This window comes from Lynx canadensis, chromosome C1, assembly GCF_007474595.2.
Source record: "Lynx canadensis isolate LIC74 chromosome C1, mLynCan4.pri.v2, whole genome shotgun sequence".
In the NCBI taxonomy this organism is placed as follows: Eukaryota; Metazoa; Chordata; class Mammalia; order Carnivora; family Felidae; genus Lynx; species Lynx canadensis.
Window position 1 is genome coordinate 50541832 of NC_044310.1, and position 26514 is coordinate 50568345.

The 26514-nt window shown below is 41.3% G+C and overlaps 1 protein-coding gene across 2 annotated transcripts in view; it reads left to right on the forward strand.

Annotated features, from left to right (window-relative positions):
* Positions 1-25506, forward strand: part of PATJ (PATJ crumbs cell polarity complex component) — a 363529-nt gene extending 338023 nt beyond the window's left edge. The window contains exons 43-45 of one of the 2 annotated variants that reach the window (XM_030323890.1): positions 15114-15220; positions 18894-19017; positions 23530-25506. In XM_030323890.1, the coding sequence (XP_030179750.1) occupies positions 15114-15220; positions 18894-19017; positions 23530-23676 (378 nt within the window). In that variant the 3' untranslated portion in view covers positions 23677-25506. The remainder of the gene's footprint in view (positions 1-15113; positions 15221-18893; positions 19018-23529) is intronic. The other variant, XM_030323891.2, reaches the window with a different exon arrangement.
* The last annotated feature ends 1008 nt before the right edge of the window (positions 25507-26514 follow it).

A 26514-nucleotide genomic window follows, 5' to 3' on the forward strand; every position in this document is an offset into this window, starting at 1 on the left:
CCATGGGTTTCTGTTAAGTTTCTCAAGATCCACATAAGAGTGAAAACATATGGTATCTGTCTTTCTCTGTATGGCTTATTTCACTTAGCATCACACTCTCCAGTTCCATCCACGTTGCTACAAAGGGCCATATTTCATTCTTTCTCATTGCCACATAGTATTCCATTGTGTATATAAACCACAATTTCTTTATCCATTCATCAGTTGATGGACATTTCGGCTCTTTCCACAATTTGGCTATTGTTGAGAGTGCTGCTATAAACATTGGGGTACAAGTGCCCCTATGCATCAGTACTCCTGTATCCCTTGGGTAAATTCCTAGCAGTGCTATTGCTGGGTCATAGGGTAGGTCTATTTTTAATTTTCTGAGGAACCTCCACACTGCTTTCCAGAGCGGCTGCACCAATTTGCATTCCCACCAACAGTGCAAGAGGGTTCCCGTTTCTCCACATCCTCTCCAGCATCTATAGTCTCCTGATTTGTTCATTTTAGCCACTCTGACTGGCGTGAGGTGATATCTGAGTGTGGTTTTGATTTGTATTTCCCTGATAAGGAGCGACGTTGAACATCTTTTCATGTGCCTGTTGGCCATCCGGATATCTTCTTTAGAGAAGTGTCTATTCATGTTTTCTGCCCATTTCTTCACTGGGTTATTTGTTTTTCGGGTGTGGAGTTTGGTGAGCTCTTTATAGATTTTGGATACTAGCCCTTTGTCCGATATGTCATTTGCAAATATCTTTTCCCATTCCGTTGGTTGCCTTTTAGTTTTGTTGGTTGTTTCCTTTGCTGTGCAGAAGCTTTTTATCTTCATAAGGTCCCAGTAATTCATTTTTGCTTTTAATTCCCTTGCCTTTGGGGATGTGTCGAGTAAGAGATTGTTACGGCTGAGGTCAGAGAGGTCTTTTCCTGCTTTCTCCTCTAGGGTTTTGATGAGAGCAGGCAACTCTTGATCTCTGGGTTGTAAGTTCGAGCCCCACATTGGGTATAGAGATTACTTACAAATAAAATCTTTAATAACAATTATTGTTGTTTCAAACTGGAAAGCCATTATACTGAGGAGAACAAATTTGTGGTGCTTAACTCTCCCATCTCAGTGGTCTAAATCCAAAGGGCCAAAAAAGATGTTACAAAAGTAAATGAGCTGCAGCATGTAAGCAGGGGATCATCAAAATACTGTCAGTACGGTGCCTGGGTGACTCAATCGGTTAAGCATCCAACTCTTCATATTGGCTCAGATCACGATCTCATGGTTCATGAGTTTGAGCCCCACGTTGGGCTCTGCGCTGACAGCGCAGAACCCACTTGGGATTCTCTCTCTCTGCCCCTACATGCTTGTGTTCCCCCTCTCTCTTTCTCTCAAAATATAAACAATTTTTTTAATACTGTCAGTAGTTTCAAGGGAGTTTATGTGATAGGCAAAATATTACTCAGTGATCTGGGTCCCTGAGTTTCTACTGAACACAAATCAAAACACTATGGGCACTGGCTGTCAAGTGAGCTTGCCCTCTACTCCTTGTCCTCACTTTCAGTGGAAGTTAGGCTGTCGTGTCACATTCCTCCTTCTACCCACCTCCGTCATGGTCAGAGCCTGCACAGTCTTGCTCTTCCTTCGAGTTATGCTGACCCCTAGAGGCCTACAAGTGCAACTCCTCCATCTCAGACTGGGGACCGTTCGTCACACAGAACTTTAAAAGGAAGTTATTTCAAATAATAACTACGTCAAGACAAAAAAAAAAGTCTCCCTTAGCAAAACTGGTATTATCGATATTTCCATACATTGACATAATTTGTTCAGCTCTACCTTCTTCACAAAGAAATGAGAAGACAGTACAAAATTGTAACATTAACTGTAAAAGTAACTTAAATGAAAATGAACTCAAGCTCTCCCATGCAGAATTAACACTTCACTCTGCCAAATTACCCCTATTAACACACCTTTGAGGGAGTTCCTCATTTTTCCTATTTCTGTACTTTAAGAAAATGACATTTGGTTTTAAAATGTTCTCTTGCATTAATCACGTTAGTTGGTAGTGTTATTTTCTACCATGTGCTATTAAAAGCTTAATGGAATCCTTTGGGATTTTTACAGTTATAATCTACACAGTTATGGGTATGGAACATATGTGCTGCCAAAGGCATTAGACACAAAATCCAGAAAATTCTTATGTCCTGCATCAAATGCCTTACAGTTACATAGTGTACTTGCCTTAATTAAAACAATGTGCATGTAGTACCAGCAATATAGTTATTACAGCTGACTTGGCACTAGGTAACTATTTTTATCATCAGGTGAGCCAGCCCATTGGCAGAAGAGTAGGGAAGGTCAGGTAATTGTGTCTGATGATGTGGAAAAGACTTAATGTCAGTGTATCATGCAAAGCAGGCAGCAACTGCTGGTTGCACAGGAAAGATTAAGGTCAGCAGACTGCAGGGTAGAGAAGGGGAAAGAGTGGAAGAGATGACCAACACTTCCAGAAGCTTCTCTCTACAGCATAAATTGCTATCTCTGGGTGTAATAAGGAGGTAGACATTTCTGCCCTTAAAGTCTGATGATTTCTTATTATCAGTCATAGATTGGTCAGTGGAGATCGATGTGGCTACGAGGGGTCAATTATATTTGCTTTTGTAGTCTGAGAGCTTGTCTGGTTAAGCTCTTTTGTCTGTGGAATGACCATAAAGCCTTTTTTGGACAAAATCAGATAACCCAGACTCTCTGCCAGGAAACATATATGTATCTTTCTTTGAGACCACAGAAGATAAAAAGAGCATATCAGGGACTTTTATCACTTAAGGAACTTGTGAGGCTTCTTCTGGGTCCTTTAAGATATTTTACAAATATTTGAGAGTGTAGCAGAATGGGTGGATTGAGGTAACACTAACTAGACTAGAGGATGTAGGAGGAGTATTCTGGGAGAGGAGAGAACATTTGTAGTTTGAGACGTCCAAGTGGAGATGGCCAGCAGGCAGAGGAAATACTGGCCAATGTTCAGGGAGACGTCATTGCTGGGAACTGGGTAAATAAAGCCATCTGAGGCTTTTCAGTGTCGCCATCCCCACTGCCTGGCACATTACATACATCATAGATATTGGCTGAATAAGCGAATGAAAACAGTGGTGACAAGACAGGACAAAGGCTTAGAGTCAACAGCAAGTATAGAAGGCAGGAGAAGAGAGTCTGAAATCAGGGAGATTCATTGAGGGTCTGTCTACAAAGTAGTTTGGGAAGTAGTCCTTTGAGGACATTCTCCAGAACACAAGATAATTGCTTAAGAGGGCCCAACTGCTGGTTGGGAGAAAGAAAGAGAGAAAGAGAGAGATGTCATATTTATTAATATAGAGAAAACAGGGGTGCCTGGGTGGCTTAGTGGGTTAAGCATCTGACTCTTGATTTCAGCTCAGGTCATAATCTCATGGTTTGTGAGTTCAAGCCCTGCATCAGGCTCTGTGCTGACAATGCAGAGCCTGCTTGGTATTCTCTCTCTCTCTCTCTCTCTCTCTCTCTCTCTTTCTCTCTCTCTCTTTCTCTCTCTTTCTCTTTCCCTCCCTCTGCCCCTACCCCAATCAGGATCTCTCTCTCTCTCTCAAAATAAGTAAATAAACTTTAAAAAAAGTTTTAATTAAAAAAAAAAGAAAACAGTGGCTTCTTTTTGAACTCTCAGTTGAAAATGGAAGAGAAAAAGTAACACATGGGATTAATTCAGGAGATCTAATATCCAACCAATAGGAGTTGCAAAAAGAAAAACAGAAAAATAAGAAAGAAATAAATCTTAGCTTAAAGTCCATTAATTAGTAAGCAGGATAAGTAAGTATAGTATCTATATACCTTCTAAAACTTTTTTTTTTAATGTTTATTTATTTTTGAGAGAGAAAGAGAGAGAGAGACAGAGCACAAGCAGGGGAGGGGCAGGGAAAGAGAGAGACACAGAATCTGAAGCAGGCTCCAGGCTCTGAGCCATCAGCATGGAGCGCAATGCAGGGCTTGAACCCACAAACCGTGAGATCATGACCTGAGTTGAAGCTGGACGCTTAACTGACTGAGCCACCCAGGTGCCCCGCTTCTAAAACTTTCAAAGAGAAAAGTATAAGCTACTTGCAAAAGAACAAGAGATTCAAATGGCACCTCTTTTTCAGCAGTGTGTTTCTGAGAAACTTACTTTAGGATGTACTCCAGCAAAAAAGCAAGTAAGAAAATAAGAAAAGTAAGAAAGAGGGAAGCCCATGGATTCAGTGCTGAAGAACATGGAAGTCCCAGGACAGCTGTATGGCAGGCACAGAGAACAACTTGCCCAAATTGGAGCAGGGGGAGAAGAGACTGAGATGCCACTGAATCAAAAGGAAGGAAGAGGAACAGATGGATTATCTTATCTGTTTAACTAAATTGGAAGTTTGGAATTACTGGGGAAATTTGGGGCTTAATTAGTGATAAATATATAAAAATTAAAGTAAGATCATTACTAACTTCGGAGAAAATAAACTTGTACCAAGAAAAGGAAATGTAATCACACTACAGTAGCTGACTCAGTATAAACAACATTTACATAAAATTGTAAGTCATAATAATTAATACAACCAAACATCATAATGCATGAAATAATAGTATCTTGGGTATTTGGTATGTATTAGTGGGGAGGAAAATATGAGAAGTAAATCTTTAATGTTAAAATGAAAAGAAAAGAGATGGTTGGAAATGATTAGAACCACAGAGGTTTAAGTATATATTTTTTATATGAAATTTATTTTCAGATTGGTTTCCATACAACACCCAGTGCTCATCCCAACAGGTGCCCTCCTCAATACCCATCACCCACCCCCCCACACCCCCCATCAACCCTCAGTTTAGTCTCAGTTTTTAAGAGTCTCTTATGGTTTGGCTCCCTCCCTCTCTAACTTTTTTTTTTCCTTCCCCTCCCCCATGGTCTTCTGTTAAGTTTCTCAGGATCCACATAAGAGTGAAAGCATATGGTATCTGTCTTTCTCTGTATGACTTATCTCACTTAGCATCACACTCTCCAGTTCCATCCACGTTGCTACAAAAGGCCGTATTTCATTCTTTCTCATTGCCAAGTAATATTCCATTGTGTATGTAAACCACAATTTCTTTATCCATTCATCAGTTGCTGTATATTTAGGCTCTTTCCATAATTTGTCTATTGTTGAAAGTGCTGCTGTAAACATTGGGGTACAAGTGCCCCTATGCATCAGCATTCCTGTATCCCTTGGGTAAATTCCTAACAGTGCTATTGCTGGGTCATAGGGTAGATCTATTTTTAATTTTTTGAGAAACCTCCACACTGTTTTCCAGAGCGGCTACACCAGTTTGCATTCCCACCAACAATGCAAGAGGGTTCCCATTTCTCCACATCCTCTCCAGCATCTATAGTCTCCTGATTTGTTCATTTTAGCCACTCTGACTGGCGTGAGGTGATATCTGAGTGTGGGTTTGATTTGTGTTTCCCTGATGAGGAGCGATGTTGAGCATCTTTTCATGTGCCTATTGGCCATCTGGATGTCTTCTTTAGAGAAGTGTCTATTCATGTTTTCTGCCCATTTCTTCACTGGATTATTTGTTTTTCGGGTGTGGAGTTTGGTGAGTGCTTTATAGATTTTGGATACTAGCCCTTTGTCTGATATGTCATTTGCAAATATCTTTTCCCATTCTGTTGGTTGCCTTTTAGTTTTGTTGATTATTTCTTTTGCAGTGCAGAAGCTTTTTATCTTCATGAGGTCCCAATAGTTCATTTTTGTTTTTAATTCCCTTGCCTTTGGGGATGTGTCAAGTAAGAGATTGTTACGGCTGAGGTCAGAGAGGTCTTTTCCTGCTTTCTCCTCTAGGGTTTTGATGGTTTCCTGTCTCATATTCAGGTTCTTTATCCATTTTGAGTTTATTTTTGTGAATGGTGTGAGAAAGTGGTCTAGTTTCATTCTTCTGCATGTTGCTGTCCCATCCTCCCGGCACCAGGTTTAAGTATATTTAAAGAGCCACAGGAGGGCACCTGGGTGACTCGGTTGAACATCCAACATTTGATATCGGCTCAGGTCATGATCCCACGGTTATTAGATCGAGCCCTGTGTTGGGCTCCATGCTGAGCGTAGAGCCTGCTTGAGAGTCTCTTTCTAAAATAACTATTAAAAAGATGGGGCACTTGGCTGGCTCAGTTCGTTAAGCGCCCTACTTCGGCTCAGGTCATGATCTCACAGCTCATGAGTTCGAGCCCCATGATAGGCTCTGTGCTGACAGCTCAGAGCCTGGAGCCGGCTTCAGTTTCTGTCTCCCTCTGTCTCTCCCCCTCCCCCACTTGCACTCTGTTTCTCTCTCAAAAATAAACATTAAAAAAAATTGAAAAAGAAACACAGGCAACAAGTAGAACTGTAGATAATATAAAAGTGGAAGAGTTTGGCAAGTTAAATTTTCATCTGTTGGAATATTTCATCTGTCAAAATAGGGAGTTGATAAGACATCAATAAGATGATAAATTTTAATATAGGCTTATAAGCATGTTACTTAGCTTGTATATACCTCCAGAATTGAAAAGTTTAGTGTGTGTCTAGAGAGTGAAGAGTGTTAATTTTTTTATCATGTGCCATACTATTTAGTTTTTTATCCTGTGCACCCAAGAAGAAATATGCTGGAAGAATAAAATAGAAAAGAGCCAGGAGTCAAGAATACAGGCTCTAGACACTAAAGGAGAAAGGAATTTGAAGAATGGCACACTTACCAATGAAGCAGAAGTAAATAAAACTGGAAAAGTCACTAAACTGGCAGATAAATCACTGGCAATCTTTAAAGAAATTGGTTTTCTTTCAGAGTTGGTGGCAAGTCAGTAGAGGGCAAGGGAGCAGTTGGGGGCAAAGGAGATAGAAAAGAGAAGGTAAGGATGATGTTACCTCTGAAAAAGAAGATGAAAAAATTTGCAGTGAAGAGCCACCTGGCTGGCTCAGTCCGTAGAGCAAGAGACTCTTGCTCTCAGGCTTGTAAGTCCTAGCCCTGCGTTGGGTGTAGAGATTACTTAAAATCTTTAAAAGAAACAAATTTTCTAATGGTGATGATCGTTGCAGTGATACTGCTGCTAGTTCAGAGACCAGTCTGAGACTCACTGGAGCTGTGCATTATTTAGAGTAAAGCACGTTCTTCTCAATGCCTGGAATATCCATGGCACCCCACCTTCACCCCCTCTTTATAGATCTTGTGAAATCCTTTCTTTAGAAACCAGAAAGTTGGAGAATAGGGAATGCCTGGGGGTCATTCCCCCCCGCCCCCCAGAGCATGAATTTATTCAAAATAATGACTGTGCCTCTAGTACCTGGCCCGGCCTAGAGTACATGCCTAGTAAGTGTTGGTCATATTGACTGGGTTGCTGAGCTATGCTGATCAAGTTAAAAGACATGAACTTATAGAGAACTAATCACAGTCCCAATCTGTCCAGAAAAATTCTACTAGAGGAGAAAGATGGATTGGGTTGGGAACGGAAAAGGTGTGTGATAGAGGGTACAGGGCAAGCATCTAAAGGCACCTGTGAGTATCATTAAAGGAATGGTTTGTGAGCGGTTCTTAACCTTGGTTGCACAGCAAAATCACTGATTCCATTACTGGTTCCCAGGTCTACCATGTGAATTCAATTGGTCTGGGATGTGGCATGGAGAGAGGGTGAGGCTTCCCAGGTGTTTCTAATATGTAACCAGCTGATCTATGGAGGGCCTGATGTGACCACATGATGCCAGGAAGGGGGTAGTAAGCTCCAGGAAAAGGACAAAGAGCTAAAGGTTTGAAAGTTGAAATGAAGACCAGTGGAAATTCTGTAGAACACATAGGCTTTAGCGTCAGAGAGTTGTGTGTTTGGGTCCTCTCGCTTAACTCTTGAGTTTTCTCTACATAGGGATCGTAGCTCCTTTCTTCCAACATTGCCGTGAGGATTAGATGAGGTGTAATGTTTAATAAAAACCGTGGATGCCAATGGTAAGCATTAAATAAGTGGCGTTTTATTACTTTCATTATAATAACACAGGCGTTAAGTCAGTAGATGCTAACGTCTCTAAAACCCTGGAAACGGAGTGGTTTTCCGTGTGGCACCTGAGGTGTGTGCTACTAGATATTGATGTGACCAGAAGTCACTTTGCCCCTTATTTTACTCCAAACTTAAAACATTTGACAGTTCAAACCATTATATTTTTAAAACAGATACATTGAAATCAATATATTCTGATGTCACTGGAATCAATGTCGTTAGATCCTAAATAAAGACTTGAAGCAGATGTGCTTCCTACTTCGTTAAGTTACACCAAATACCAGTCATGGGACAAGGCAAGTTTTGTGTCTTTATATTTTTAAGTACGCTTCATGCCCAACATGGAGCCCAGTGCAGGGTTTGAACTCACAACCCTGAGATCAAGACTTGGGCTGAGATCAAGAGTCAGATGCTTAACCGACTGAGCCACCGAGGTGTCCCAAGGCAAGCTTTTCTTGTTCTTCTGTTCTGTGCCCCATCTGAAGATACCAGCTATCTCAGAGGTCACCCTAACTTGATAGCCTTCCTGTCGGTTTTCAGCATATCTACCCTATGGATCTAGGATCCAGGTTGGGTGTGAGTGCCGAGTTTGTACGGCAAGATTTGAGTCCTAACAAATCTAAGGGCTAATCTTATTCCTGTACAGTATCAGCGGCCCAGGAAAGTTCTAAGCAAGGAGCTCAAGCTTTTGTACATTGTTATATCCTACTTATCTGGAAAATATTTCAATTTCTCAATTCTCTAAAACAATCGCCCCCCCCGCAAACCTATTTTAAAGGAAAAGTACTCATCCTAGGGTTCATGCAATAAAACTTTGTGCTTTATTACTCAATTAAAAAGTATTAAACATACATCATTCTTTTTTTTTAACATACATCACTCTAATATAGAAAATACAATTCTGACTGAATTTAGTTTTGCTTTTAACCTAAAGTATTAAATGCCACAGAAAGCCAAGGTATGAGAGCATATCAGAGTAAATACCTTCCTACAGTAAAGGGGTTTGAGGAAGAGACAAAATTTAAGAAGGAAATGAATATTGAAGAGGAAACCCTGTTGGAGGAGGAAATACAGTTTGATTAGGAAATCCATTTGGCGGGGGAAACACGTTGTGAGGGGCAAGGGCTGTCGGAGGGGGGAACACGTTGTGAGGGGCAAGGGCAGTCGGAGGGGGAAACACATTGTGAGGGGCAAGGGCAGTTGGAGGGGGAAACACATTATGAGGCACAAGGGCAGTCAGAGGGGGAAACATCCTTATTGGTTCTTCCTCTTCCACTGATTGAAAGGTCTCTGCTTTTTCATTAGGCTCAGAGGATAGGGCTTCTTCCCGATTCTTCATTTCACAAGCCTTCCTCTCAGGTAGAGTGACTTCCTCATCCTCTTTCATTTCACATGACTCCCCCTCCTCAAGTGCAGGCATTTCCTCCTCCTCTTCCATTAGACCAGTGGTCTCCGTCTCCTCAGGTAGGCACTTATTAAATGTTTGATCATAACAAGGCTGGGGAAAAGGTGAGGAAATGAAGTACTTTCATTAAACCTGGTGAGAGTTGAAACACTGCTGCAACCACTTGGCAGCTTCAGAAAACCTATTAAATTTACTCTGTGAATACCCATCACCCAGCAGCAGTTCCATATCTGATTATCTTAAAGGACCACTCAAGATGCATGTAGCAGCACTATGTGCAACAGTAAAGAGGACATAATCTTAAAGGGCCACAGGTTTTGAACCAGGTTAATGGTTTTGAAGGGTGAGTGGGAAGCAAGGAGGACATCTACTACATCTCCAGTCCCCAGGGGATGAGGGATGAGGCAAGAGGTTGCTGATGTGAGGAATGTAAAAAGCCAGACGATAGGGTGGAGATCTTAAGAGTTGGAGCTGGCCCTAGCCAGGTCCAAGGACCCCAGACACCACAGCTCTTGAACCATATATTCAGGTTGTATAGACTTTAATACCTATCGTCTAGGACCTCAAAGCCTTCATTGCCTTACCCAGGAGCCCTATCTTTTCCCTCTCTTCTCTCCACGTTGAGCCATGTGTTCATATCTGTCCCCCACACTAGATCACATCAACTGTAAGCCTGTTTGTTGGAGGGAGGGTACACATTTAGTCTCCCTTGGTTTCCTATGCTCCTGGTTCTATCCTCAGAACCTACCACAGAAGTTTGTCCCCAGGAGTTGAAGATTTACTTTAAAAAAAAATGAGTAAACTTCCCATTAGTCTGTCTGCCTTTGCCCTTCTTCAGAAAGTGTAAATAGACCTTTCCCAGCCTTACCTCCATGCCATTTGGTCCCTGATGTTGATGAGGGAAGAGCACTTCAGAGGCTGCACTGAACACTCATAGGCCACATCTCCTTGGACTTGTACCCGGCTGAACATACATACCTTTCCAAGATCAGATTATGGTCTTTCCTAAGTCAATCCCTGGGAAGACCAATCAACTCTGAGACCACGATGGTTAATGCAAATGCCTTGGGCCTATAAAGTCTTTCTGAGGGTGATGAGTTTATTCTCTCCTTGCCTTCCTACAAAAGACTGCTGTCAGTGAAAATCCTTCACATTTCCCACTAGCTTCTTGGCTTCCACTCCTACAAAATAGGAGCTTGCACAGCTCCAAGGATCCTAGGTAATTCTCTAGGATTTAATATTATCAGTGGCTGGGAGTGGCCTTTTTATTTCAGGGTTGGCATTGAGCAAGAGGCCTTCAGATTTGGAGGGATGTGAGTTTTTCTGTACAATGGTGCTGTTAAAAGTGTTTTTATCTTCTCTAGCTAGATAAAAAAAAATTAATTTTTACCCAAATAGAACTGTGACTTTGGTTTCACAATTTACGCGGTTAATTTCGTGGACTCTTGAAAGGGTATTCTCTTTCTAAAAGTTAAAAAAAAAACTGTCCTTCTGGAATATCCATGGGCATATGTCTCCCACGCCCTGAGCCCTCTTCATATAGTATCCTGTGAGGGTGAGGACATTTTTCCACCTGTTGCCAAGCACACATCCAGATGATCTGCTCTATTTGCAACTGCTTGTTCAACTATCTCTCTGCCCCTCTTCCTCCTTGACACCATATCTAGAGTTTACTTAATCATATGCACTGTGAGTCAGATTGCCTGGTGTGAGGGTCCAAGACCATGTTTATACCCTCACACTGCCCAAGATTCTAGAATAAAATGAAATGGAAGTGAATCCAGCTTTCACTCCTTAACTGACCTTGAGAAAGTTACTTAACCTCTCTGCTCCAGGTTCCTCTGCCCAACATACGGAAACAATAGTGGTACCTACCTGAGTCCGTAGGGACTCAGGAGAGTGTTTAGCATAAAGTAAGTGCTCAGTTTATATTCATTAGTTGTGGTGCTGTTATATATTAGACAAATGAGCAAATAAAGGATCAGGTTGCCATCAAAGCTTGGCTTTTGAAGGTACCTTAGAAAAAACAGTATTTGTGGTACCTGACCAGCTCCCTTAGTGGAACATCTGACTCTTGATCTCAGACTCACGAGTTCAAGGTTGTGACTTAAAGTCTTTAAGTTGGGCATAAAGCCTACTTAAAAGAAGAAAAAATAGTATTTTACTGACTTCCTTAGCCCCATAATGGGTGGATTGTTTCACGGTCAACTGAGAGTACAAGTCCAAATTCCCACCAAGTATAGGAATCTCCTTTACTGTGTCCCGAATTGATAGATTTTGAACCTCTATTTGAATGCTTGCTTTGCCAAGATGCTCATATCCTAACAAGCTGTGCCATTCCATTCTGTAACTACCTTATTAGATTTTTTTTTCCTCTTTAACAGGACCCAAAACCAATCTGCTTGTAACCTCCATCAGTCTCACTCTGTTCCGTGGAAATTCAGAAGATTGAGTCCCATAATCCCTATTCCTTAGGAAGGTTTTGGGTTCATTCACTCCACAAATACTCATTAAACAACTGTTATGTGCCAGGCATGTTAATACTGAGAAGCAGTCCTTATCCTCATGAATCCTGTGATTGAGGGAGAAAGACCTGTTAACAGTCACACAAATATGTCTCATTGCAATTTGTAAGAAAAAATTCTTATGGAGAGGAAAGCAGGAGAAATTAAAACACTGGTGGTAAAGAAGGCTTGTATACGGAAAGTGACTTTTAAGTGAACACCAGGCCAACTGGCTTTTCTTGGTAGGGTAGGGGGAGGGGTGGGGATTCTGGACAGAGAGAACTGGAGCTAATAAAGGAGTGGAAGGAGATAATGGGATTAGAGGAGCAGGACCTCCTAGGGGAGGACCTTTGTGTTTATAATTAGGAAGTCTGGATTTTATTCTGAGTACAAAGAGAGACCACTGGAAGGTTTTAAGCAGGGGAGTGCCATTATCCATTTTATGTTAAAAAAGATAACTGGCTGTTGTATAGAAGAGATTGAAAGAGGATGACTGGGGATGCTGGTTAAAAGGCAGTTGGTGATGATGAATTGATTAGGATGGTCACCACAGAGGTGAAAAGAAAACAGATTTGAGAAGTACTTTAGAGGTAGGATCCAGAGGACTGGGTGGTGGATTGCATATGGCAGGTGAGACACGGATGTATCAGGTTGATATTCAAAGACAGTACCTGTGTGGTTAGCATCCTGGCATCTTTTCTAGTTGGACAGTCGTCACCAGCCAGAAATCAAGTATTTTCAATATTCCACCTAGTGCATTTCTAATTAGGTAGCCAGAGGTGCCATTTACTAAGAATTTTTCAAATTCATTGAAAAATGGTTATTGGATCAAGAGTTTGAATTTGTGTTAATCATAATAAGCCTTTGAGTTGTTAAAATGCAGATGGTGAATTGGCAAGTGGATATAGCCGACTAGGCTGGGAACTGTCAGCACCTTGTTGCCATTTAAAGCTACGAGAATATATACATTGTCACCTAGACCCTGAGTGTGCATGTGGGAAGGGGGGTACAGGACTGAGCCACAGGGGCCAATAGAATAGCCAAGAGGTAGAAAAGTGGGCCCCAGCAGCATGGGGAAAGCCAGAAAGTGGCAGAAGTCACAGAAGTTTAGGTCCGGTGGCTACTTGAATGGAAGTTTAGGGATAGCTGCTGGAATGGAGTAGTTCATGAAGATGGTGTAGGTTAGAATTACAGAGGTCACATGCAAAGACAATTTCTCCAATACACTTGTTGTGGGGAGAGTAAAAAAAAAAAAGGCTATTGGAAAGTAGAGGGGCTCTTGTGGTCAAGGAGAATCTGTTTCTTCCTCTTTCTCTTATCCTAAATATTTGCCCAGTTCATTCAGACATTCTGTATAGGATGATATTTCCAGAAGATTCCATAACTTGCACACAGCCATGTTTTCCCAGAATAGGATACTTCACCAAAATGTGTTCTCACTCTGCCAGGACTGGCCTGTTGCTTTCCTTGTTCTAAAAACTCCATTAACAGATACAGCTAAGTTTAGCAATTTAGGCAGCCATGCCCTCTGTTGGCTTATTCTGAAACTGCAGTCAAATCCAGTTCTTTGCATTGCACTCTATTCTTGTGCACTGAGTATTATACCCTAGAAGAAGAACCACTGATCAGAAGCAGGGGTAGCCCAGGAGCTCTTGAGAAAGAAGCTCTGATAACTCGTAGAGGTGGAAGACACCTCCAGGCTTAGCATACAAGGCAGGCTTTTCTGATTCCCATTCAACAGATGAGCAAGCTGAAACTCAGGCACAGCACCATTTAAATGACAGAAACTGAACTCATTGAACCTCAGTCCTAGTATGAGCTGTTGGAGCTATACCATATTTCTCTTGAATACTATTTGCAAGATTACAGATACATAAAGTGTTTACATGTCATGTACTATACTTTTGTCTGGAACCATCTAAAAAAATAATAGGGAGTCAGATTTTCTTTCAGTCACCAAATATTAATTGAACATCTATATGCCAGGTACTGTTGAACATAGTGAGGATACAGTAGTGAATGAAACGGACAGGCTTCCTGCTCTCATACTCTCATATGACGTGACAGGGAATAAATAAATAAGGTTAAAAAATATATAGTTTATTAGAGAGTATTATTGTCTTTGCATGTGACCTCTGTTTTGTTCTTCAAAACAAAAGAATCAGAAAGCAAAGGAGGGTATGAAATGTTGGGCTGGGTGTTGGCATAGAAATTTTAGTTACAGTCTCCAAGGTCCTGAGGGAAGTGAAGGAGCTAGCCATGCAGACGCTGAACGCAGAATGTTCCACTTGCCAAGCACTGAGGTGGAGATGCCTCTGGCACGTTAGAGGAACAGCACGGAGGCCAGTGTGGCTGGAACCCAGTGAATGCAGAGGAAAATGTTAAGAGCTGAAGGCAGAGACATAGCTGGGTAGGTCACCTGCAGATGACCTTGTAGATCATAGTAAGGACTTGAGCTTGTGATCCTAGGGAGTTGGGTTTCCTCTGCTTTAAGTTTTAAGCAGAGTGAAATAATCTGCTGTGTTTTAACAGGACCATTCTAGCTGCTACGGACTGAGTGGGGGAGGGGCGGAAGCAAGGACACAAGCAAGGGGGCTTTTGTAAAACTCCAGGCAAGAGATGATTCTGTAGGAAGACCAACAGCACTTTATGAGGACTGAACGCAGGTTGTGAGGGAAAGAGTAGTCAAGGATGATACCAAGGCATTTGCCGAAACTGACAGAATGAAGTGGCCATTACCTGAGATGAGGAGGGTTATGGGAATAAAGGTCGGTGTTGGACATCCCACTAATTGGTGATTGGACATATAAATCTAGAGGTAAGAGGTGGTGCTGCAGATGCAGGAATTATCATTACGTAGATGGTATTTAAGTTATCAAGTGGGATGAGATGAGATAAGAGGCGATAACTAAGGGGATGTTTAGATGGGAGAGATAAGAAATTTAAGGACTGAGCCCTGTGGCACTCTAATAGAGGCTTAGGATATATGAAGGAACGGCCGGCAGGTAGAAAGGAAACCAGTAAAGTATGGTGTTATGGAAGCCAAATGAAGAAAATCATTTGAGAGAATAATCCATTTGTGTCAAATGCTGCAGGTAGTCTGAATAACATGAGGATGAGAACCAACCATTGAATATGGTATGGTTTCTCCAATTCTCTCCTGATTTACAGTGGATTTTCTTGTTCTGGTTTTTCCCCCAGGTTGTAGCAGATACCAATATAAGTGCCATAGCAACTCAGCTTGAAAACATGTCTGCGAGCTACCATCTTGGTTCTCCCACGGCTGAACACCATCCAGAAGACACTGAGTGAGTATTCTAGATGCAGAGTGCCTATTACATGTGTGGGCAAGGCTCAGTGAGACCTTTTCCAGAATCTAGAGTGCTCTCTAAGGAAGAGGAGGGGGGAAGTACATATTACCTTTTCTAACTCCTAGAGAATCTCCAGAAACACACCAAGGTTTCCTTATATCTCACCAGGCTTTGCTTCACATAGGACTTCTTAACAGACTGCTGTCACGGGGCCTGCACACACACTACATCTGGTCACTTTGACATGGTGCCTTCTTCCCTAAGAAATCCCATATTTACAACCTGGGTGCACCCTGCTTTATTATGCAAAGAACTATGTTTTCTAAGCTAAAATCTTGTTCTGAGGTTAAATCTTACTGTTACAACTCCTGGCATTCTTCATTAAAACCAGTCATCGCGGTTAAAATTGTTCGTTAAAGCAGTGTTTCTCAAATTAGAATGTGCGTATTAAATATCTAAGGAGCATATTTAAAAATGCTAATTTCTCTGACCCCATTCTCAGAGATTCTGACTAGGTGGGCTACAGTGGGTTCCCCAGGGCACTTTTGCTACCCATAGGCCAAGGATCCATACTTGGAGACATGTCGCCTGAAGTTAATGCTCTCGGTACTGCCAGTGCCTGGTCACCGGTATGTGCTCAGTAAATGCTTGTTGACTGATCTGAATGGTTCATTAGAAAGATCTGATGATCACCACCATTTCCAACTTTTTCTTGGTAGTTCACAGCTTACGTGACATCTTTGAGATTGTTTTTCTTAAGGAAAGGATATTAATCTTAACTCATTTTACTTTTTTCTTATGAAAGTAATAAATGCATGCTATTAAAATGTGACAAATACACAAAATTAGCACATTTTTAAGTTATAATGGCCCTTTCCAAAAAAAAATCAGGGCCCTTATAGGAAGAGAAGTTAGTACATTTTTAGCATCATTTGATGTCCCTATGGAAGTACAGAGATGCCCTTATAATCTTGGTTCCTTTGGTATAATTTCACAGCTCCTGGCAAGTTGGGAACCACTAGCATAAAAGAACTTTTTTCTTTTTTTTAATGTTTATTTTTGAGAGAAAGAGAGGCAGAGCACGAGCAGGGGAGCAGCAGAGAGGGAGACACAGCATCTGAAGCAGGCTCCAGGCTCTGAGCTGTCAGCACAGAGCCCAATGTGGGGCTCGAACCCACAAACTGCAAGATCATGACCTGAGCCAAACTTGGACACTTAGCCGACTGAGCCACCCAGGGGCCCCTAGCATAAAAGAATTTATAAATTACTTATAATCCAACCACTGTTAACATTTGGAGATTTTTTTATTAGTCTTCTATATGAAAGTAAATTAAAACTAATTGAAAATGTGAGATAGGGGCGCCTGGGTGGCTCAGTCGGTTGGGCGTCCGACTTCAGCTCAGGTCACGATCTCGCGGTCCGGGAGTTCGAGCCCCGCGTCGGGCTCTGGGCTGATGGCTCAGAGCCTGGAGCCTGCTTCCGATTCTGTGTCTCCCTCTCTCTCTGCCCCTCCCCCATTCATGCTCTGTCTCTCTCTGTCCCAAAAATAAATAAACGTTAAAAAAATTTAAAAAAAAAAAAAAAAAAAGAAAAGAAAATGTGAGATAAATGGAGGCAAACTCCATCTGATGAGTGGAACTGCATTCCTCCCTCTCCCCCTGAAAACAGGTCTCTAATAGTGAAGAAGCACAATTATGAAGGTCTCTAATGATTTGGTGGCTCCCAGGGCCCAGCTCTAAAACAATACTTTGGACATCTAGATTCCCATTTCAATATGCTTAGAAATGGGCAGCTGTGTTTGCAAGAGGTAACATGAATCAAATTCACATCTGGCCAGTGGGCCATTACTAAGAATACTTACAAGGCCCCAAAGTCATGAAATGTAGAGCCTTACCCATGACGTCATTACCATTTGGCCCTAGGCGATAATTTATCATCCATTCAGCAGATATTTATTGAGCACCTGCCTAAGGTCAGACACTGTCCTGGATGGGGTTTGGGAGATTCAAACTTTGAAACATAAGTGAAGGCATTGCCCCAGTCCTCAAGGAACTGCCAGAGAATTGGAAAACCAGGCCCCTGAATCCATGTTTGTAAGAGTTGATAAGCATAGGGGAGCTGAGTTCCATGGGAGAGATAAGTAAGCACAGGGTCCTGTGAAACCATGACAGGGTGGCACAACTCAATTAGGGGGTACACTTGGACGCACGAATGCTTCAGCTTAGTTTTGAAAGAATTGGAATAAGCAGGAGTGGCATTCAAAACACTTAGCACTTTATACGGCATGGACATTCAGCAATTACTAGGGGTTGCCTGCTGGAAACAACCAGTAAATACATCAATAAACACCCCTATCGGTGTGAACCAGCTGAAAATCAACCCTAAGAAAAGCCAGGCAAAATTGAGGCGGGAGAGAGGGAAGAATACTCTAGTTAGACAGAATAGCATATTCAAAGGTTGCTTATATCCCAGTTTTGCAAAATTCTCTAAATACACGAGTGGCTGAGTTTGTATCACGTGGCTCTGTGTCCCACACACACATGCTGCCACAAAACAGGTGAGGCTGCCACGATACAAAAATGAACCTCCTACAAATAAGATGGCAGGGTCTGGGGTACCGGAGTTCCTTCAGGTTTCTACCCTTTGGACAAGGGCATTTGGGAAGAAGAAATTGGCATTAGATAAGCTTAAACTACTTGAGCCCATGTAGATAATTTAATTTTTAGCCATGTTGTTTCTAAGAGAGAAGACTTCCACACTGGACGAAACTTTGAAAATCTAAATTACCCATTTGAAACAGATTGCCCTTACCCATTTTGCTTCTCCTTGGCTTCTTTCTTCTCTCCTGGACTCCACTTCTCACGTACATGGTCATGATCCTGAGTGGTGACATGCACAGTGCATACTGCTGGGAATACTCAGATGACAGAGACGTGAGGAGTTCATGGTCTGGTGGAAGAGAAAGATGGCTAAGCGATCACGCCATCTTATGACAAGTGCTATACTAGAAATCTGGACCAAGTGCAAAGGGAGCACAGAGGAGGATTGGCTAATTCTCCCAAGGGAGTCAGGAAAGCATCACACTGGAGATGGGCTTTGAAGAAGGAGTTCCCACCCCGGTTCCCTAGGTGGAAGTGGTAGGTGAGGTGTGGTGAGGCTATTCAGGCAGAAAAGGAGCGGCAGTTGACTGAGCCATTGGGCTGCCATCACCTGTTCTGGAGAGAAGCCCACCTGTAGACTGGTGGTCTGCCACTAAGCAAAGGTGATACCCCACCTCTCTGTCCCCATGCACATTCTTCAAGGATATGGAGACCATTTCATTCAGCTTTAAACAGTAAGCACAGTAAGCGTAAAAGTTAAAAGCCAAGCATACAGACGGCTGCTTTAACAACCTTGGCATCCTGACTTTCTTTTTCACTAAAAAACAGTGACTTTTATGAAAGAGAACACCCCTTAAGACATCAAGTCATTAAGACATCGGCCATTAGTCCTGCATGACACAGGAAATGTAAAAATCAGTTTCTGATTACTCTCTGAGAGTTTGATTTGATAAACTGGCCTTCATAGTTTCGCAGTATGAAAGTCTCTCTCAAATCTGTGTTCTTCCATTAAAATGAAATTCCCTCTCAATATCTATTCTTGAATTAAACAGCGTGCATTGTGTTTTCAGAACACCTCCACCTAAGATTATTACTTTGGAGAAAGGCTCTGAAGGATTGGGGTTTAGTATTGTAGGGGGTTATGGAAGTCCCCATGGAGACCTGCCAATTTATGTCAAGACTATATTTGCAAAGGTATTTTTTTCCTTTTTACTGTACTTTTTTTTAACCTAGGTGAGATTTTTTTTAAGTGCTTTGCTTTGCTTACTTTTAGCTATACCTGGGTGTGTGCTTGTATGCTCATTGCATTTTCACCTTGTGTAGGACATTCCCACAGCAGACTAGTGAAAAAAAAAAATCTACAAAAGTCGATTTTACAGACTGTCTTCTTTCAACAACACAACATAAGGAGCAGTGCAGGGCTCTTTGGAAGCTGGCCTTGGAAGTGTTATTCCAGGCTAAAACAAAAGTTTGGCTTTCTCCTTCAAGAAAAGATGACCGCACAGGGCCGTGGCAGAAAGCTCTGCACAAGCCTCGGGTCAGTGCAGCATTAATGGCCGTACATCACCAGAAATCTCAGGACCCTTTACCTTAAGTTGCTGTCTCTCTCTTCCAGCCCTCTGCTGAGTACTTGCACGATCAGCCCACTAAATTAGACTCCAGCTGGATAATAGTGTTTTTCAGGAATTAAATATTCCAATACATCCTACTTGATACATAGGTCATGGTGTCCATTCCAACTGCTGCCTCTAGATGGCTCTTAGATAAGTTACTTTTAACTTTATTGTGACTTTTAAAGTTGGAATTCAATTTTATTGTCAATTCTGAAGATCTCGGAAAAGGACTTAGTATTAATAGCACAATTTTACTCTTCATTGGTTTTATGACAGTCTTTTTTTATTAATTGATCCGATGGCCTCCTACTGCTCTTTCCTAAAGAAATAAAGGTCTTTAAGAGAATAAATAAGGTAGATTCTCTTTCTAGAAAGCTATACTCTACACTAAATAACAAGTTTACTTTTACCTGTGCGGCTCTTAGCACCTGTTAATTGAGCCTAACCATGACCTGACATAATCCTTAAGTCATTTGGCATTTCCTTTTGGAACACATTAGGTAGCTGCAGATTTACCCACCTGTTTCCAATTTGCTAGGGTGCCTATTAAGGAGACATGTTATTCCCAAACACACACATCTGTTGACCTGGTGATGGGCAAAAGGGAAGAGGGAAAGCAGATCAGAAACATTCTAGATAGTGGTGCTGCCCCAGTCTAATAATTCCCAAGGTGGTAAGCCACTGAGAGACCCTCCTTTTCCTAAGGCAACACCGTAAGTAATTGTGATAATTATTCTTTGGGTGCATTATTATACTTTGCTTTTATTTTTTTAAGTTTATTTATTTTTGCAAGAGAGCATGGGGGAGGGACAGAGAGAGAGAATCCCAAGCAGGCTCCGCACCGCCAGCACAGAACCCAATGCAGGGCTCGAACTCACAAAACCGTGAGATCACAACCTGAGCCAAAACCAAGAGTTGGACACCTAACAGAGCCACCCAGGCGCCCCTATACTCTGCTTTTAAAAGAGCCACTATATAGATAAGAATAGTGTAAAACACAATCTACTTCCCCGCCTTTGCCTCTCTGTAAAGCCCTTCCAGAATGTTTGTAATTCCCTGTTCACTTTGTAACTGTAGGTAGATCAGAGGACTGGTTAGCTTCTCAGGTCTTTTGACCTGCAGTCCAGAGTTAGAAGACCACACCAGCCACGCCCATCTAGACAACTCCTAGGTAGTGAGCCAGGGCCAGGCACCTTTTGTCGGGTCACCAGAACACACAGTGGAGGATGAAATGGCCGTGCATTGCTGGTGGGTTTTTGAAAAGAAACTACCATCAAATCACAGTGGGACAAAGCAGTGGGGGATAATGAATGTGCTGCAGCTCCCACAGAATCTCTTTTCAAAGACCCTCACGGAAGATGCCATTTAGAAAGCAGCTATGCAAGTAGTAACATAGTAGGAAATATTGAACATCCCTGGTATGTTTTATTTTTAAGGAATAGACCCTTGTTTGTAAAGTAAGGCACAGCTAAATCTGAGAAGCCCAATTAAAAAAAGAAAAAGTTCTAAAGCCTTAGCTAATGGCCTACTTAGTTCAGTCTCAATAAAAGAATATTCTAGTGCAAACAATTATTAATTCCATAGAGTTTATTATAATTCAATCTCATTTGATGGCTTTTTCTTTTTTCATTTGTTAGAGTGAAACCAGTATATCCAAATTTAAAAGTTTTCTTTAGACAATCAGTAAACCAAAATCTGGCAAAACAGTTTTTCTCTCTTTTTTTTAAAATTTATTTTGAGAGAGAGAACCAGCAGGGGAGGGGCAGAGAGAGAGAATCCCAAGCAGGCCACACTGCCAGCTCAGAGTCCGACACGGATCTCAATCCCACGAACCATGAGATCATGATCTGAGCCAATCAAGAGTCAGACACTTAACCGACTGAGCCACCCCAGCGCCCCAATTTTTTCTTTTTTTTTTTAATTTTTTTTTTTTAATGTTTAGTCATTTTTGAGAGAGAGAGTGTGAGTGGGGGAGGAGCAGAGAGAGAGGGAGACACAGAATCCGAAGCAGGCTCCAGGCTCCGTCCAAGCTGTCAGCACAGAGCCCGATGCGGGGCGCGAACTCACAAACCACGAGATCATGACCCGAGCTGAAGTCGGATGCTTACCAACTGAACCACCCAGGCGCCCCAAGTTTTTTCTTTTTTTTAAATGTTGAAGTCCATCATAAAAATGAATTTTGATGCTAAGCTAAACATTTCCCCCATAGGAATCTGGAAGCTATAGAAACGATAGCTGTATGTTTTCCCTGTTTTTCAACAATGAACATATATTCTTAAAAATGTTTGTCTTCTCAAGTTTCTGAATCTCGGATGCCCACAGGGCGTGAGTTTTTATGTGACCTTGTTAATGTCCCTAAGCTTCTTTTAATACTTCTCTTGCTCAACTAAGAAATAAATTTGGGAGTTTCCTGGGTAGCTCAGTCAGTTGAGGGTCCGACTCGACTTTGGCTTAGGTCATGATCTCATGGTTCATGGGTTCAAGCCCCAAATCAGGCTCTGTGCTGACAGCTCAGAGCCTGGAGCCTGCTTCAAATGCTGTCTTCCTCTCTCTCTGCCCCTCCCCCACTTGTGCAAGTACACTTGCTTGCTCTCTCTCAAAAATGAATAAACATTAAAAAATTTTTGTTAAAGAATGTACAAATCGCAGAAAGTTGAAATGTCATCCTGTTTTGCATTACTGAAAATGAAAACTTGAAAAACTTAACATGCTTTAAAAAAAAAATTACACAGATATCTGAGGTTTCCTAAAGCCCTCAAATCTTAGCCTGTAACATTTAATAAAATCAAGTTTGCTAAGTAATTCTGATTTTATCCACAAGTTGTTTAATCTTGTCTGTGTTGCAGTTAACACACTTTCGTAAAAGAAAAAAAAAAAGATTTGAATGAAGTTACAATTTAATTAATTTTGGTATTTCCCCCCAGTACAGACATGGTTTTGAATATTCTTTATTATACCTTTACCAGAATTCCACCCTTTCCACGGTTTTGACAGTCTAGATAATTCACCCATCACCTCAGGACCTCCATGCTGCAGGTAGACACCAGTCTCTGAAGCATTAGTTAGTGCCTCTTAGTTTGGCTTCTGAGTGAGTCAGGACAGGGCTGCCTGTGGGCCTTAATTATTTTCCCCAGCACTTCAACATCATTTAGAGGATTCTTCCAGCACTAATGTTTTCAGGGATTTTCACAGTTACCCCAACAGAAGGAGAAAGCCTCCTACACATCTTTTCCTAGGTTTTTTCTTTCCTTACCCATCCAAAGTATTTCTAGTAATATCATGGTATTTTTAGGTACTTGGCTTTAGAATTTAAAAAAGCCCAAGTTTCACTTGCTTTGTGCAATTTTGAGGAGCCATGCATGACTGAATGTATAATGAAAGTAGTCATTTAGAACCCTAAATGATCAAAGATAAGCTGAAGCTTTTGAAGATGATATTGCAAAATTTCAGAGATGCTACACTTTGTGTATTTATATATAGAACAGCTTTATTGAGATAGAATTCACATACTATACAATTCACCCCATCTAGAGGCTACATCTTTTTTTTATTTATTTGAGTAATCTCTACACCCAGCACAGGGCTCAAACTCACAAACCCGAGATCAAGAGTCTCATGCTCTTCTGACTGAGCCAGCAGACGCCCCAAGGCTACACTCATTTTTGACCAATCACTGCAGGGAAGATACCTTAATAATACAACGGGAACCCTATATCATGATGGTGCTGGCAATAAGACTTAACACCAGATTCAGTTCTGCCTTTGTCAGTATATTAGGTATTCATGAATATGACATTCAAATTCCATTCAGTATGGAATATTGAAATAAGGTACTACTCGTATTAAAAGAAATGTGAATGTCAGTACATTTCTACTAGTATGTTATTTAAACAGTGCATAATTATGGTTACTATTCAACCATTATTCAAATAACACATCCTACATTCTTAATTTTCTTAGTTTAAAAACATTACCTAGAAATAACTTTAACTGGTAGTTTTTAAAGTTACTCTTTTGATAAACACACCCTAATATTAATATTATTTGTTAACTGCGTGGTCCTGGATTAAACTGGAATGTTTCTTATTTGTAGGGAGCAGCTGCAGATGACGGCCGGTTGAAGCGAGGCGATCAGATTTTAGCCGTTAATGGCGAGACCCTGGAAGGTGTCACTCATGAGCAAGCTGTGGCCATTCTAAAACACCAGAAAGGGACTGTAACCTTAACTGTGCTGTCATGAGCCTCGGGTCCTAATCTCAAGATAGGTATTGTAGAATATCCATAGGAAGATGAAGCCCTGAGAGAGGATGAAAAGCAGCCTCCACTAGAATCCGCTTTCATTTCCCATCTCACCCTCTCTGCTCAGGAGAGGAAGCTAGATTTCGTGTGAATTTCCCAAATCAACCGTCACCTCTTGGTGGGGTTAATTTCCAAAACTCGAATGAGTCTTCTCTGATATGCATCTAACATCCATGTTTATCTACTAGTAGTAGCTGGTTCTGATTATATTTGCTGAAACCGAAGTTAACAACCCCTCATTCCTTGTGCCCTTCTCTGCCCATTCCTCCTCACTCAGAGGCTTAACAGCAAGCTTGCTTGGCATCTGATGAACAGAAACAAACATTAAGCAACTTGTCATCTCACTCATGATTTACGTATGCTAATTGTCTCTTCAAGTATGGCAGAAAACATTAGTAGTATAATTAACTTACCATTGATCCCCATGATAAAATACCCAGTTCTCCTATGGGAAATTACTGTGCTCTTTTCTGCACGACTTATAGTCAAGTTAAGTCTCAAATTCGTTTCCCTGGCGGATCTTTATAAACTAGTCATTGGTGATTATGATGAATCAATATGCACACTGTAATGTGAAAACTCTGGAAGGCTTTCTAATTGTTTTCTTAGCTAAATAAATGTATACCACTGAGAAAAAGCACCTTATTCTCAGCAGGAAAAATTAGCATCCATGTTCTGAATTCTAACCATGCTAAATTACCTTCAAGTCCAGGAAGTTCATCTGGAGTTAATGGCATCTCAGTAGGCAGGCATCATTCCCACCCTTCAGTCTTCAGAAGACGAGGTGGAAGCCTGACAACCACACTGTAGAGATCGTAACTCAGATGTGGCCTGGGTGGCCTTGGACTTGTGCAAAGTAGAGTGACAAATTTGAGTATCCTTCCCCTTGGCTCCATACCGGTCAAGCTAGCAGTACAATCTGTAGGAACATAGGGATAGAGCAACATGCTTAGCCGCAAAGTGACGGTGGAAATGAACTCGGCCTGAGAATCAGTGATGGGTACTTGGCTAATGTTTCCTGATCGTCAGGAAGCCCCCCATCTGCCGAAGTTTGACACGCTAACAAAGCAACTACAGCAGAAAATACAAAAATACCTTTAAAGTTGAATAGGGGCATTCTTATGTAGGTATTCACAGGAAAATGGGGGAGCTGCTTATCAGTGAATAGTTTAGGTTCTTCTGTAAAAAATGTACCATAAAAGAGGGGTACCAGGATCAGTAATTGAAGTATTGTAGCATCTTTGAACTAAAACACTATGCTGCGAATGGTCCACAGTAATTGTCAACATGTAATGGGCTCTAATTTAAAATGTTATTTAATAATTACAGATTTTAATTGAGACTTATCTTTGAGTAGATGTAATCACAAAGTGCATTAACTCTTGTTGGAATATTTTGTGGCTATTCCAAAGTATAGAGTGCCTAAATCTTATGTTGAAAATGTCTTTCATGACTGGCATTGAGTTTTCTGAAGTTACATATGGCTTGTGGAATTTCTAATGTATCCAAGATGTGCAGTGTTATGAGGATCTTGTCTTTCAGTGCACAGGAAGCTATAGGCCTCAGAAGTTCTATGCTAATTGTACCTGTAAGAACCCCTGAGGCAGCCAAGAAGAAATGAAGCCCAAATAAAACTTGAAAATGCACCTTAAAATAAAAAGTACGTGTGTGCATACACACACCCACACATAAGACTTCGTGGAATACTTTTGAAATGTGATTCTGCTTGATTTTGATGGAATGGCCGTTAAATATACATTTTGAAATAATATACTGTTGTTGTGTCTCACACATAATCCTCTTAGGTCATGCCATTAGAAGTCTATTGATACAAGAATTGTGCTCTATATTCCTTACTGCAGTAAATTGACCAAAATTCTCATAACTGGTTCCGTCTCTAAGTAATTGCCTTGCCAAAAATGCTTCTTTGCATCAGAACTTACTGACAAGCCAAGAGGCCACGAAGATGGGAATGTTTTGAAGAAAGTGGTTCTGCCATAGTACATGTATTGTTTTGTCCTCATCATTTGGGAAATCTAAGTATAGTAATTGGGGTTCTAGCATGAGAGGGAAGAAAATCAGGAAACATGAAACTGCTGAATGTATGTGTAAGTTGTTTCCAAAGATTATAAATAAGTATGGTTGCCTAAAGAGCAAATAGAGTCTTATTATATATGAAAAAGTGCAATTTGTGCATCTGATTTGGCTTTTTCTTCAGCCTCTTTGTTCCCTAAAGGGCGGGGCGTGGCCGGGGGGAATCTAACTTTTCACAAAGTTTTCCAGTACTATTAAAATCTGGGATCCATTAATAGCTATCTCATGGCAAGTATGTTGCCAGGTGTTAGAATAGATGTTCTCTCCCCTACCCCATCTCTCTCTCTCTCTCTCTCTCTCTCTCTCTCTCTCTCTATATATATATATATATATATATATATTTTTTTTTTTTTTTTTTTTTTTTTTAAGTAGGCTTCATGCCCAGCATGGAGCCCAACATGGGGCTTGAACTCACAGCCCTGAGATCAAGACCTGAGCTGAGATCAAGAGTAAGATGTTTAGGGGCACCTGGGTGGCTCAGTTGAGCATCAGACTCTTTGTTTTGGCTCGGGTTGTGATCTTATGGTTCATGGTTTGAGCCCCCCATCAGGCTCTGTGCTGAGAGCAAGGAGCCTGCTTAGGATTCTCTCTCCCTCTCTCTGCCCCTCCCCTGCTCACTCACTCGCTCTCTCAAAAATAAATAAACACTAAAAATGTTTTTTAAAAGTCGAACGTTTAACCGACT